The 14,721-nt window shown below is 40.4% G+C and overlaps 1 protein-coding gene across 1 annotated transcript; it reads right to left on the bottom strand.

Annotated features, from left to right (window-relative positions):
- Window positions 1-1,302: 1,302 nt before the first annotated feature.
- Window positions 1,303-10,375, bottom strand: LOC111232497 (forkhead box protein O6-like). The gene is made up of 3 exons (XM_022760054.1): window positions 8,114-10,375; window positions 5,384-6,911; window positions 1,303-4,695 (listed from the first exon to the last, which is right to left on the bottom strand). Exons 1-2 carry the CDS (start codon window positions 8,552-8,554, stop codon window positions 5,412-5,414), a joined length of 1,941 nt encoding a protein of 646 aa, XP_022615775.1. The 5' UTR covers window positions 8,555-10,375; the 3' UTR covers window positions 1,303-4,695; window positions 5,384-5,411.
- Between the last annotated feature and the right edge of the window lie 4,346 nt (window positions 10,376-14,721).

Raw genomic sequence — 14,721 nt, forward strand, 5'->3', positions numbered from 1 at the left:
TTGCAAATTTATTAAAAAGAAAAACCTAAAATGTCACCTTGACATAAATATTCAGACACTTTGCTATGACACTTGAATTTTAGCTCAGCTTCCTCCCATTTCTCTTGATCATCTGTGAGATGTTTCTACACCTTGATTGGAGTCCACCTGTGGTAAATTCAGTTGATTGGACATGACACACACACCTGTCTGTATGAGGTCTGAAAGCTGACAATGGGTATCAGAGCAAAAACCAACCGTGAGGAGGAAGGAACTGCCTGCAGAGCACAGACAAAAGGTATTAAGGATGTTCACATTTTTTCAGGTCAGCTTGAAGCCAGTATTCATATACCAATATGTACATGGAGATTCATGAATTGTTCCACACTGGCTGTGGGGAGAACCCTTCTAATTTAACTACAGCAGTCTGGGTTTCTTTCAAAGTCACAAAACTCAAAATGTCTTTTATGTTTGCTCAGCTTTTCTTTGTCGAGCTGCAAAAACACAGTAACTTTGGAAGGTTCCCATTTGATCTGAAATTAAACTGCTGAGGCCTTTTCACAGGTTTGGTAAAACTTTGAAATATATTTTTGCACAGACAGGATTTTGTCCTCTATCGCTGACACCGAAATTGCATTAGGAAAAGATCTCCTCGCAGTTACTGTAGAGGAGGAACAATCATAGCAACCAAAGACTGTATACACGAGCATGAGTATTGTCTCAAGACAGATTGAAAAGAATGTGAACCTGTCCTTAAAAACTTAAAACACTGATTGTCAGTATGTAACATATATAGGATTTGTTGTAAATAAGCCAAAACTGGCAAAAAAAATGTATATAATCAGTAGAGTTCATACGGCACATGTAGTAGGAGGGAAACTTGAAATATTTAAAGTGTACTTCAATTTTATATTTTCACAACTTCAGTCTATTAAGTAACATTTCTCAGGCTTTCATCCACATCTCAGTCTTACTCTGCAGATGGAGTTTGAACCAACCTAAAACACAGAAAATAAGCTAGTAAGTGGACCTCGAGTTCCAAAGCCAAGAATGAACTTGAATGCTCCAGTTTAATTTCTAACATGTTTTAATAACATACAGTACAAAGTACATTAATGTGCGACTGTATATATGTAGTTAGTGTATTTGTGTTTGGTTGAATACTTAGCAGCAGTATTCCTGGACAGCAGCACCCCCCAGTGGCAGACCTGCAGAACTAAATACAGTCTGACATTTAAAAAAAAAAACAAAAAAAAAAAAAAACTCAGAACTCAAGTCTGAAGCATCAACACTCTTAACTCTGCATCAACAGCTCAGACAAAGTGGGTTAAACAGTTTATTGAATTTATTTCTGCTGTTCAGAACTGTTTGTCATCTCTGGCTGACTTTACAATGTGTAAAGAAAAAGACTGAAGGGGGGAGAAGAATAAGAAAAACTATCGACATTAATCAAAAATCATAAACACAATTGGCTTATGCACAATTTATCATTCCCGTCCACCCCACCCTCCCCATGGAAAAAAAACCCCCAAAATAACCCTCGCTGAATACTAAAATACTGTATCAAATGGGGCAATTTTAAATTTCAAAGCAAACATAGAGGGACTAACAGCTACTTAACGAAAACTGAAGAAAAAATATGTAGATAGTTGTAATTACATAGAGGGGGAGATATAAGGGAAGTAATAACACCACACCTGCCCTTTTTAAGGCGGCAAAAGTAAACTAGAGACATCAAAGCCTGGTGCAGCCGATTCTCACCAACCAACCACCTTTACATGCTGCAGCCTGTACTATCAACTGTTAATAACTTTTCCAACACCTTACCATTAGTGAAGAACAGGGGCTTTGTTGCACATACAACTTCCTAAGATAATTACATGTTATGATTCAAAATGATAAGAAAATCATGCAGTTTTAACAAGGTGGTCCTTTGTTTCCAGATCTTTTCAAGTGACCAGGTTGGGGGGATTATCATGTATATAAATACATAAAAAAGAGGGGAAAGGACAGTTGATTGTGTGCTAACTTCTGCCATAACAACAAATCAAAATCCTTGTGCTGAATACAGAAAATTCAAAGATTCAAGGGCCCTGATATGCACCCGTTGCATCATGGCGTACTCCAGGATACGTCTCAAATGACATCTAGCACCATTAATAAAAAAAATAAAATAAAAAAAAATATTTGTGGAAAAAAAAAAGAGTGCTTTATATAAATCAAAAGCTAACATATCCACATATCTACAGTGAAATGATGAATATTACGAGTTTAAATTGCTGGGATGTTATTTCTGATCACAAAAAAGTTGACGATTATGAACGAAATAATTACATACAACACAAAACACAGAATTTTAAGGGGGGAAGATGACAAAATAAGTCCATCCTGCTACAGAGTAACATCATGCTATAGTGTTTTAAATATTGGCAGTCAAAAAAAAAAACAAAACAAACAAAGGATAGGCTAGCACTGATAAACATGGCTGGAGAGCTAAAATACTTTCTCTAGAAAGGGAAGTCAAATTTGAGATCAACTCTTTTCATGACAGAAATGACTCCAGGAAAACAAAGCAAAGATGCGGCGTGTTGGTTTCCAGTCTGTCGAAACAGAGAAAAATGTGTAATATAAACATTTTTTGCTATTGCCACGTTTTGTGATTACGCCTGTGCAGAGTTGTTTTCCTGTTGTTTTTCTTCCAAGTGACCCTGAGAGGTTAACGGTTGCATTAGTCTCGTTTTGAGATGAGAAAGTGGCAAGACGGAGGTTTTTCTTTTCCTCGTGCCACGTTTCAGCGCAGATTTTTTTTTTTTTTTTTTTTTTTTTTTTTTTTACTTGGATTCACAATTAATGCAGAAAATGATGAGGCAGATCATTGGGAATTTTTAGTTAAAATGGTCAAGTATTGATGCACTTTGCCTCGTTCAAAGTCAGATTTCATGTTACAGGCGTCTTTTGCAAAGCGTATGTACACTGAGATACTGTGTCAGGCTCAAGCGCTCCCTAAATGCCATGCGAATGCAAATATTAGTGTTCCTTTGGTTATGTAAAAAATCTACATGCATCTCATCCTTTACAAAAATAAACGTATAGAAAATTACCGTTAAAAATTATCTGAAAATGCTTCCTCCAATGTAAAAAAAACATCACTTGTCATTAGTAATATATTCATATGTATTAATATCTCATTTATTACCTCCATCTAAATTGTATATTAAAACTATAATCAAATATATTCTTTTTTGTACTTCTCACACTGTGAATTAATTTCTTGAATGTTAGTACTGAATAATTAAAGTGTGAGAGGATATTCTGACATTAAGCACCCCCCCCCACCCCGACAAAATATCAGGAAAATGTTAAATAGCAAAACCCTTCAAGAAGTGATTTTTTAAAATTTCCTTCAAGATTTCATTTTGTTCTCCTGATAAATCTGCATAGTGTGTCATCATGTACATGTGCAACGTGTACATTACATGTTTTTTTTTTTTTGTTTTGTTTTTTTTACAGGATTTAAACTCTTTTATAATGAAATGGCATAACCCTAATGTGGATGTATTCTCTTAGTTTGGGGTCCCTGTGTCGCAGGAAACCTAAGTGCTTTGAAAATGCACAGGCTCGAGAGAGAAGAAGAAAATAAAAAAGAAGGAAGGAAAAAAAAAAAAAACTCAGGTAGACCAACTGACAGTGGAGGCATATTGCTGTCGAAGACAATATAATACTTGGCCAACCAATCACTTGTTGGCAAATAAATTTACCCTTGAATGCCCCGTGTATGTCACAAATCACATTTCTTCATTTTGTTAGTTTAACTGCACATCAGGGATTTAAAAAAAACAAAAAAAAAAAAAAAAAACACCATCTAACTGACATCTACCATAACACACTGGATTGAAGTCAAAAATGCCAAACTGCAAATACATACCCTCTTAACTGAATCACCAAATATAACTGAAAAAAAGCATCATCTTTTAAGGTTTTTTCTCTTAAGTGAGAAATTTTATCGTACACATAATCATAGTCCAAGTACACAATTGGGCAAGATGTGTAGCCGATGTTCAATCTAACATTTTATACCTCCAATCGTCCAGTCTTTATCTTTTACCTCTTCACAACACACTCGCAGCCCTCAAGGTTTTTACCGACTTCTACGATGAAACTTTCCCTCTTGAGGCGAGGTGCTGGTGCAGCAGAGTGCTACACCTCGTTCACACGATCACACAGCATTTGGTCTGGCAGTTCCTGCTAGGCAAGTGACGATGGAAAAACTGGCCATTTCTCCAAAAAAGTCTTCATTACCAAAGCCATCGAGATCAGGGGTACCGTATCGACCCTAAAGCTATTCTGGTGAAACATAACTGTGATATAAACTCCCAGCAGAGGGGAGTTCATGATTTGTCTTTTCACTCTAAAAACATTATTTCACACGTCTTAAAAAATCATCAGTTCGGATTAAAAGATAAAAATGGCTAGCAGCCAAATTGTTGCAAGTGTTGTTTTTTTTTTGTTTTTTTTTTTAAAAAGGGAGAAAAATTGTGCATAGTAGCCTGGATCTCCTCCCTGTCCTCTGCATGCCTTGGCACATGACATGAGTGAGGTCTGGTTTTGTCTTTAAAGTCCAAAAGAAGTGTCGTGTTTGAAAATCAGCCAGCAGGGAGGAGGAATGCACCGGTTATTTTGTAATATAGTGAGGTCATCTTGATTGGAGATCAATTCCTGCAAGACAAGACGATGGAAATTATGTAATTGGTGTAAAAAAAAATAAATAAAATAAAAATAAAATTACATTTACATTTTTAAATAAAAACCACCTGCTGTAGCAGAAATTTTGATCATCACTTTAGGGCTACAACACACAAGACAATTTTTTTTCAGTATCGATCGATGTTTCTTTCTTGGTGTGTCTGGAAAAATGCTCACGACAATTTCCCACAGCTGAACGTCACGTCTTCAAACCCGTAACAACAAACTGTTTAAAACTTTGGAACATTTAGTTTACAATGATATAAAACAGTGAGAAGCAACAAGTACTCATTTAGTAAACATTTAGCTTAAAATTGTTGAAAATTGAACTAAACAACTTTCAGCTCTAAATTATTTACGTTGTTTATTGAGCCAAACTGCCAAATATTCTCTGCATTTCAGCCTCTCGAATGTGAGGATCTGCTGTTCTTCTTCTTTTATATAACTGTAAATTAAATATCTTTGGGTTTTTGACGGACAAAACACGACATCTGAAGTCGACACCTCAGGCTCTGGGAAACGCGCTGGACATTTTTCACAATTTTCTGACATTTACAGACTAAAAGAATAATCAATAGTAGATCAATCGGTAATGAAAACAGTCATTAGTTGCATGTTAGTATCTTTGTGTGATCAAAGAAGTTTGGAGTGACCAGCGTACCTGGCTAACTGTGTGTTCAGCTGAGGAATTAGCTGGGGACCCAGTTGTGAGCGGAGCCCTGTGTGGTGGCTGGGCCCGTGTAACCTTGGCCTCCAGGCAGTATGGGGTCAAAGTTGAAATCAAGGCCGTCTCCGTCCATGAGGTCACTGTTGATGATGTAGTCCACGTCACAATCCAGGTTTTCTGTGAACATGTCTATGTCCAAATCTGTGGGCAGTCGGTCCTGACCGGTGGGGAAGCAGGACGGAGCTCCAAACGGACCCATCGCCTGCAGACCTGCACCCGGATTGGCTGAGGCGACGGGCCCTCCGTGATGAGAGCCCACAGCCGGCACCGTGGCATGCTGGGCTTTGAGAGCTGAGAGCTGCGACAGGTCCTGAGACATACCTGAGAGGATCATCCCCAACCCCATCGGAGAGTGATGCTGGTGTTGTTGTTGTGGCTGTTGCTGCTGCTGCTGGTGAAGGTGGTGCTGCTGAGGCTGCATCTGAGGCTGCAGCGCCATGGGGGCCACCGTGTTCTGCTCCAGCCCTTTACCCAACAGCAGCTGATTGGGTTTGGACCTCACACCCACCACGGATGTGCCCAAACCCATCAGGCCTACCCCTCCAGGACTGGGCATGAGGGGGTCCACCTGGGTCATCATGACATCACTGGGAGGAGGGGAGTCAGAGGTGAGCAGCGCTTCCAGGCTGGAGGGCACATGTGTGCTGTAGTGGCCGCTCCCACGAGACCCGGAGCTCGACATGGGGTTGAAGAGGGAGTTGCTGAAGGTCGATGGCTCCTTGCTGCTGGGTCCGCACTGAGAGATGGAGGCCTGGGTCCCACTGTGGGTGGGGGCCTGCGGGAGACTGGATGGTTGCAGCTGATGGAAGGAAGAGAAGCTGGAGCCTCGAGGCAGCAGGGTGGAGGCAGAGGGCAGCGGAGTGGGAGGTGCCGGTGGGGCTGTGCTGGGGCTGGCCCCTCCCTGCTGCCCAGTCATCAACGTGAGGCCATCGATCAGATCCAGCTCTTCCATGAGGGTCTCGGTGAGGGTGGGGGTCAAGCTGCTGGCAGTGTATCTTCCCAGCAGCCCGTCCTCAGGGAGGTTGTCGTCGTCCTCCTGTCCAGGAGCGATGGGGGACAGGCGTCCACTCAGGGTGCTGGCATTGGAACTTGTGCGTGGACGGAAGGTGGTCCACATGTCAGTGTCGTCCAGGCTGCCACGGGATGAAGGGCTACTACTGTTGACCCCCCATTTGGGAAACTGCTGGGACGAATTAGGGCTGTCTGCGCCCGCTGACCCCGTACTGCCATCACCCTGCAGTGACCCTCCGGCGGCCGCTCCTGCCTGCTTCTTGGTCTGCTTCGCTCTCATGCGACTCTTCAGCAGTTTGCTGCTGTTGTCCATGGATGCGGCTCGACGGCGAGGAGCTTTCCCGGTCTTCCCTCCTTCTGGGTTGAGCATCCACCAGGAGCTCTTTCCTGTCGATTCATTGTGTACCCTCAAGAACTTGTTGTGGAGTGATAAATTGTGGCGGATGGAATTCTGAAAACAGGGAGAAAGAAAAAAGGGAATTATGAAAAATGTAGGTTATACAGATGAAGAGTGGGCTTCTATTCATTAAACATTTATTTAAATTACAGATTCATCACTATTAGCAAACATACTGCTTAAGTTTAAGTTATCCTACTGAAACTAAATCATGGATGCACCTGGAAATAAGTTACACTAAAAGATACTTTCATTTTGGAGAATCATGACACGGAATTTTGTTGTCTAAACTACTGATACCCAAGGACAGGAAAACACAAAACACTTTTGTCAGACTTTCCTCATATGTTTACTTCTTTCTTGTGACGCATTGGATAATTTTACATTCTTAAATTACAGTATAATAAGTTTTTGTTTTTGTATCTCAAAACGGGGGTAAAAAGTAAAAGACAAATGCAAACTGTGACGATGGGTCACAAGCAGTTATAGCTTTGGGGTTACAAGCTAAATAAAGGTTGGGAGCCACTGGTGTGAACTAATACAAAAGTATTTACTGTGTCAGATTTATCCCAGGTCATTTCAGATCAGATCTTTATTGCCCCACAAGACATAAAAAAAGAAAACACAATAAAAACATAAGACAAGCGAAGACATTCAAAGCGCTGCTATAGTAGAGTCTTCTTGCCTTACGTAAATTTAATATTTCTGGGTTTCAGTTTGTTGGACAATTCAAGACATTTAATGATGTCACCTGGCGTTGTAAAATATTGAGATGGGCATTTGTCACCATCTTTTGAAGTTTTTTTAGACCAAACAATTAATAAAATAAACAGCAGATTCATCAATAATGAAAAAAAACAACAAAGTTTTTCTTTGATGTTCTTCATAATGGACTGCATGATGATTCGAGGAGATCATTTTTCATACCTAAAATAAAGTTATTATAATAACAGTAATAAAATTAATATTAATAATACTAATGTGATATACTTTAATACTGGGATAAGTTCCTCTGGCTGCTGTGATATTTTCTTTAGGATGGACCATACAGATAAACATTGTTACATGGAGATAAGTAGTGCAACAGATGTTATGTATACAGCCACCCCACCACCACCACTTTAGGCTTTTAAATCAGTGCTTCTATGACGTAACATGAATTGTAAAGCTATAAATGTATGACTTATGGCACTCAAAGCATTAGAATCCACCTTGTTCAATGATGCAGTAAAGATGCACACACCGCACATACTCACCTTCCAGCCAGCTGAGCTGTTGCTGTCTCCTTTGTCTCTGAAGTAAGGCACTGTTTTCACCATCCACTCGTAGATCTGCGCCAGGGTCAGCCTCTTCTCAGGTGAGTTCTCGATGGCCTGGCTGATCAGGTCTGCGTAGCTCTGGTTCCCCCACGCGTTGCGCCTGGATGATCCTTTGCGGGGCGTCGCACCGGCTCCGCCCACGCCGGCCACGACCCCGCCCTCGGCCGCCACCGAAGCCTTCTCAGGCTCGGACGTGATTTGCTGCGGCTCGGGCTTATCCTCGTCGGCGGGCGGGGTACCGGCGGCGGATTCGGTGCCATCGCCCCCCTCCGGTTTGACAGCCGAGATGTCGGGTCTCGGTAGAGGCCACGTGCAAGAGCGGGGTCTGCTCTGCGGCTCAAAATCTGGGTCAATCGGGGGCACCGATGACTCCTCCATGGCGGTCCGCTTAACTTCCACTTAACCACAGAGATGGGAACCACTTAAAACATTTACCTTTAAACTTTAAAGTTAGTCTAACTTTGAACGGATGATGCGTTAAAAAAAAAATCCTGACACAAAAACAAGTCTTCACCCACTGAGGGGCCTAGAAAAGAGACGTAATAATCTGGACACACCAATAGCCTCGGTTAATCCTCAGATTGGAGATTAGGGAACCCAAATAATCTCCTTAATAGTAACTATCATAAACCTTCCGATTTATATAGAATGAAGGAGGGCTGAGACGAGAGCCCCTTTGTTTGAATGAAATAAAAACAAAAGTGGCAGAGTGGCAACGAGCACCAAAACATCTGGATCTACAGAGGTTTAGGCTCGCCTGAAAATGAATTACAAATTCATTAATGTATATGGATATACAATAATGCCATTCCTCTTAATAAACACTCAATTTAAATATTTGTCAAAGAGTAAATGTCACAAAAGTATACTTTTAACTGTTTCTGAAAGTATAACCAGGCAATGATTTAAGATAAAAACCAATATAAAGTTTTGTTTCGTACCAAATTTATCAAATTAAATATACATTTTTTGATTCAAACCTACTTTTTTTACTGTAACACTATGAAGGTTACAAACAGGGATTAGCTGGCTATGGTTACAAAGGCGCTTCTCAAGAGAGCCCCTGTCCGCCTCCACTTGTAAACAATGTGATGTCTGGGCTCTCCACAAGACAAAATACCTCCACCCAAGTTTTTAAAAAATCCCTAAATTACCCCCAAACAGCCACAAACCAGTCCGGTAGATCAAAGTGTAAAAACGGCAGATTATCCAAGCAGCGGTTTTGTTCATCGACTGTCTAAAAGTAAAAAAAAAAAAAAACCGGAATGAAACGCTGTGGCCTGTAAGTTAAAGTGTGGATAGATTTAGGTAACGGCTTAATAGTGTTTGAGTTGATAAAAGTGTGGGGGCGAGAGAAATGTGGGAAGAAAAGTCCGTGCTTCAGGTCTGCACGGTCCGCCACATTGCGGCCAGGCGCATGTCACCATCTGCCATGTTTCTCCACACTCCGGCCGCGGCACACGATGCTCGAAGAAGCGGTTATAAAAACCCTCCTTCGACCGCGGCCCGCAGCTCTGCCGATCGTCGGCCCGAAGTCTCGTTAAACGAGCTACGAAGCGGATCCCCGGGTGCTGGGTGAAGCTGGGTCGCCTCGGAGGTCTGTCGGCTCCCACTCGCAGCACTTTGAAAACAGCACGACAGCCTCCGTAACGTTAGCTGGTTAAGCTCCTGCTACTCCAGAGTTTACAATCCGTGAAAAAGTCCGCGAAAACCCTCACATACCTCCCTCCAAGTTGCCGTTTTTGATCAGTGGTGAGTTTTGTAGAAGTTCCTGTCGTCGTTGCTGTCCAAATATTCACTCCTTCAGTGTCTTTTTGACTTGTTTTGTTTTGTTTTGTTTTGACTCGAGGCGAAGACTCCCTTCTGACGTCTGTTTACCACTGTCAGGCAACGCGCTCTGCGCCTGCGCCAAGAGGACTTCTGGGAAACCGAGTAATTCATGTGACAGCGAACAGGCGTAAACAAATCAGCAGCTCAGGGTGTCAACATGTACCTGTTGTGGGGCATTATGTAACGGTTTATGAATGTGTGCTAAGCCCCAGGTACACTTAGTACATTTAAGGTATTACCGGTCAGTGTTGGAAAAAGTACTCAGACCTTCTACTTTAGTATCAAACAATGTAAAAAAACAAACAAACTACAGTACAAGTAAAAGTCCTGCATTCAAAATCCCACTCAAGAAGGCCTAACAATACAGACATATTATCAGCACCAGCAAAAGTACTTGCTGTCCCCTTTAATTGATATATTATTATATATTGAATTATTACATTAGTAGTACTGTTGCATTAAAGGATAAGTTTACCCTTTTCTTTTTGTATTTTAAATTGTTATTTTATTGTCTTTCATATAATTATTACAGAACAAAAACACGTCGTAAGTAAGGCACACAACTTGTTGATACAACTTAAAATATCTCAGTCCCCATCTAAAGGTTTTAGTAGTGCCTTTGCCATGGGTTTTAGAAGCAGTCTAATTTCCCCATTTTTAATCAATTGTCAATTCTCAGAACATGTGTGTGTCTTTCCATATCATATATCTCTTCAGCCATGTCCAGCCAGTGCTTCAGAGTAGGGGGATGCCTTGGCCACCACTCACAGAACTTTAAAAAGATATCAGTTCTCATGATGTGTATTATCTTGTGTCAGACTATCTAAATATAGTGCCACGCATGCCTTGAGTAATGCCTATAACATCACTGTCAACTCTATCCACACACCAGCCCCAATACTTTGTCACAGGGTCACAATTTTTCAAGTCTGTCTTAAAATAAAAGTCTCTTGCCCCTGTGAACAATGACACACATCTTGCTATAATCATTACTCTTGTTCATACTGGACATTAAAAGGCCTCTTCCTGTTGCTCCTTCAGTGTAAGTAATGGGGACAAAATGCATAGTCCTTCTTCCTCACAAAAATGTATTCAAAGGTTTATCTGCACCTAATATGAAGCTTTAGTCATCAGACAAATTAAGTGCAATATTTCCTGCTTTGAATTATCCTAATACCTGTTAAATGCATAGGGACTGTGGATTTTGTCACCTGTCACTTCCATTGAGGGGGTATTGGGAAGGGCCAGTTTGAACATGAGGAATGATTATAGCAAGAATTTGTTTGTTTGGCCACCTGACTATTGTTTTAAGACAGACTTGGAAAACTGTGAACCTGTCCTTTAATATGTTCACTAAGTAGCATTTTACTTTTCTCTAAACTGTGTATATTGAATAATTTAACCTTGAGTTGAGAGGGAAAATCTGAATTTAATTTGAACTCAGGTAGAGAAATCAATCTCCACCTCCCATTATTATTATTATTATTATTATTGTTTAAAAAATAAATACAAATATTCACCAAGAGACCCAGAAAGGAACCACATACTCCTGGTCCAGGGATATGTCCTGGTTTTAATTTACAGTAATTTGATTAAGCATGATATTTTGGAAAATGCACTGTGCGCGTGAAATAAAAAAAACTTAAAACTGCTACTAAATATTAGTTTCACTGAAGGACTCCAGATATTTAGTTGTACTGTTAACTTGTCACTGTTCTTATTTTTTCCAGGTATAATTAAGATCTGAGACTTGGCTGGAGATTTCACCCCAGTTCTGTGGATTTAGTTGATAATATAAAGATTACCAACTTGGTTAGAAACTTTTGTTGTAATACCTGATTGTCAGTTAATTATTGTCTTATCCAGAAACCAGTGTTTCAGACCTGACAGGGTTTCCCATGATTTTCTGTATGTTGTCTTTTGTTGCCAGGGCCTGATGAACAGGGAACAGTGAAATCAAAATATGCAGCAGATATGAAAAATAAATGAGAAAACCTGGACTGAAACAAACCCTTATTCAATGTCTGAAACTTAAGTAACCGTTGTACTGTATCAACAGCAAAGGGTTATCTTATTGTTCATTAAGTGGTTTTCTAAGTACGGTTAGTAGTAGCTGTAGTTAGGTGTTACTTACATCTATATACAGTTACATTAGTGTGTTGTAAACCATTTATTAAACAAGCTTATAAATCCTGAATCTCTATCTCAAGCTCTAAAGTTTGCCTTTCAGTCTGGCACTGTTCCTCATTAGCTGAGTCAAGATTAAGAAGACGCTGGCATCGTGATTAAAATGCTGCAATGGCTCCAGGTGTCTGATAGTGTGGACCCAATTTTCCTGTTGCTCCACTATGACTAACCTGATGGCTCAGGGTGTGGGATCAACATCAGGAACCAGAGAGCATGTGTTGTCTGCAGGTAACCAGGAACTAGGCAGGACCCACCACAATGCTGTGCTGTGTTTTTGCAGCAGTCTCCTCTGTGTTGATTAGCACTCATGTCCCCAGAACTGGATCGTTGTATGGGCACTGATATGTGACATCAGGTGATATGGGCTTGGCTGGGTGAAAATCAGTGGCTTTAGACTGAGGTTAAATAGACAAACACTGAGATTTAAACAATTTAATTTAGCTGCTTAAACTGACTAACAGATTTGATGAAGATGCTGAGCCTTGAGCCTGCAGCTTATTTTAAAAGGTGCACATGAAAGGAGTCAGAAAAGGCTCTTCAGTGAGATTTCATCCTGTCCTGAACTTATTCTATCCCTCCTGTTTTAATCCCCTGGTCTACTGCCAGTCAGTATTGCACAAGACTAAAATCTGATAACCTGGTTGAGCAGGAAATTTCAGTCTTGATGCTTAAATGCTGCAAGTGTATTGAACCTTTTGGTTGTTTTGTCTAAATGCTCAATCTGTTTGCTAAACTGTTAATTGTACTGATGTTATGTAGCCTATATGTACTGTATGTATACAAGTACTATTGATGCAACTTTATTTATTTGGAGTAGCAAATGAAGATTCGTGCAACTGGATGGAGGCAATTTATTAATCACCCAGACTATTCAGATCTTATCTTAGAAATTATTTCTTTATGGTGAGAGGTTATAGCAACAAGTCAAAAACCATTTTATTGAATCCCTTTTTTTTTGCACAGTGCATAAGCCATCTGTCCCTCATTATATCTTTAGATATAATTCAGAATAACTTTTGTGACCCAATGACGAGACACGTCTCCTGGCAAATAATGCCCAGTGAAGTGTAACAAATAATATTCTTACTTCGTTCTACAATACAAATTATCATATTATCATTAGCCCAGACAAATAATGCCTCTGGCCAAACTGCATCAGCAAGGCAATTTTTGTAAAACAGCACTATTTTAGATTGGGATTCACATTTAACCTGACTAAGACCAGGAGGACTGAGTTTTGGGGCATTTTGAAACCACAAGAATGTTGTGGGTGGATGACGTGACAGCTGATAGACCTGCAGACAACAGAAACCACCTGTGTTTCTTCCTCAGATGCTAACATGGAGTCAGTCAGTTTAATCTTGAAAAGGCCACAGAAGTCAAGGCACTTACTGTGTGTGCACTACATTGTGTGTGATGTGGCTTGTGTATTCATGTATTTGCATCATTTTTGGTGTGAGCATAAACTTTTAAGTGTCAACTGCTAGTGAATGATTTTTGTGCAGTACATGAGTAAAGTAAAATGTTAAATCTTGGAGTCATTGCTTTTAAGCTACATGACAACATTGTGGGCATGGAAAGATTGGTGAGTGGGCCTACCATAGCCTGTCTTTAATGTGGCTGTTCCCATTTCTTGCTCTGAAGTCAAACAATCAAAGAGAGACACAAAACAGCCACAAAGAGATGAAAAAATACCACAAAAAGATACAAAACAACCATAAAGTGATGAAAATTAAAATAACCACAAAGAGATGTTATCAACCACAAAGAGACACAAAAAACGGAAACAAAGAAAGAAACAAAAAGTGTTTTGATCCTATGTAGGAGGGTGGGGGCCTTGCCGTGTCTGTGTCCTGGGGCCCCATGTCTCACGATCTGTCCACAATTGTGGATTCTAAACGATATTTGGCCTTTGACAAAACAATCTCAACTCTAGGAGTTTGCTCAGTTGCCATGAAGATCATCGCTATGGCAACTGAGCAAACTCAAGCTACAGATGAAGACTGTGTGATATATGTGACGTATTAGATTATTAATACAGATGCATCAATTTGTAAGCAGCATTCTACTGATGTAGCTAGTTGGTTGAGGCGGAGGGAGTACTTATTACTTTATATACAGTTTGGTAGTTCAGTCCAGTTGTTAACAACCTGGGGGTTGGGCCCCTCCAAAGGGACACCAGATAAATCTGAGGTGCCATGAGATGATTAATGAGGGTTGACAGGAAGAAAAAACAAACTGCTACACAAATCTGTGGCCGTTTTATGGACTGTTTTCTTTTTTCTTTGCGAAAGAACAAGTATGTCAATACTTACATAGCCTACATCACTTGAGTAAATGTACATAGTTACTTTCAACCCCTGAGCCTCTCAGGCATAAATACATCAAATTAGTAATTATGTGTCATACTGAATGCAGTATTTAATGGACATAAAGGTTTTTCTAATTTATATAGGCCATGATGTCACAGAGGTGCTTACTCGTTCTGCACTTCAACTCCCAGAAGTATTTGCGGTCGTTCTGTGTTT

The sequence above is a fragment of the Seriola dumerili genome, unplaced genomic scaffold (genome assembly GCF_002260705.1).
Source record: "Seriola dumerili isolate Sdu_G_001 unplaced genomic scaffold, Sdu_1.0 BDQW01000331.1, whole genome shotgun sequence".
NCBI lineage: Eukaryota > Metazoa > Chordata > Actinopteri > Carangiformes > Carangidae > Seriola > Seriola dumerili.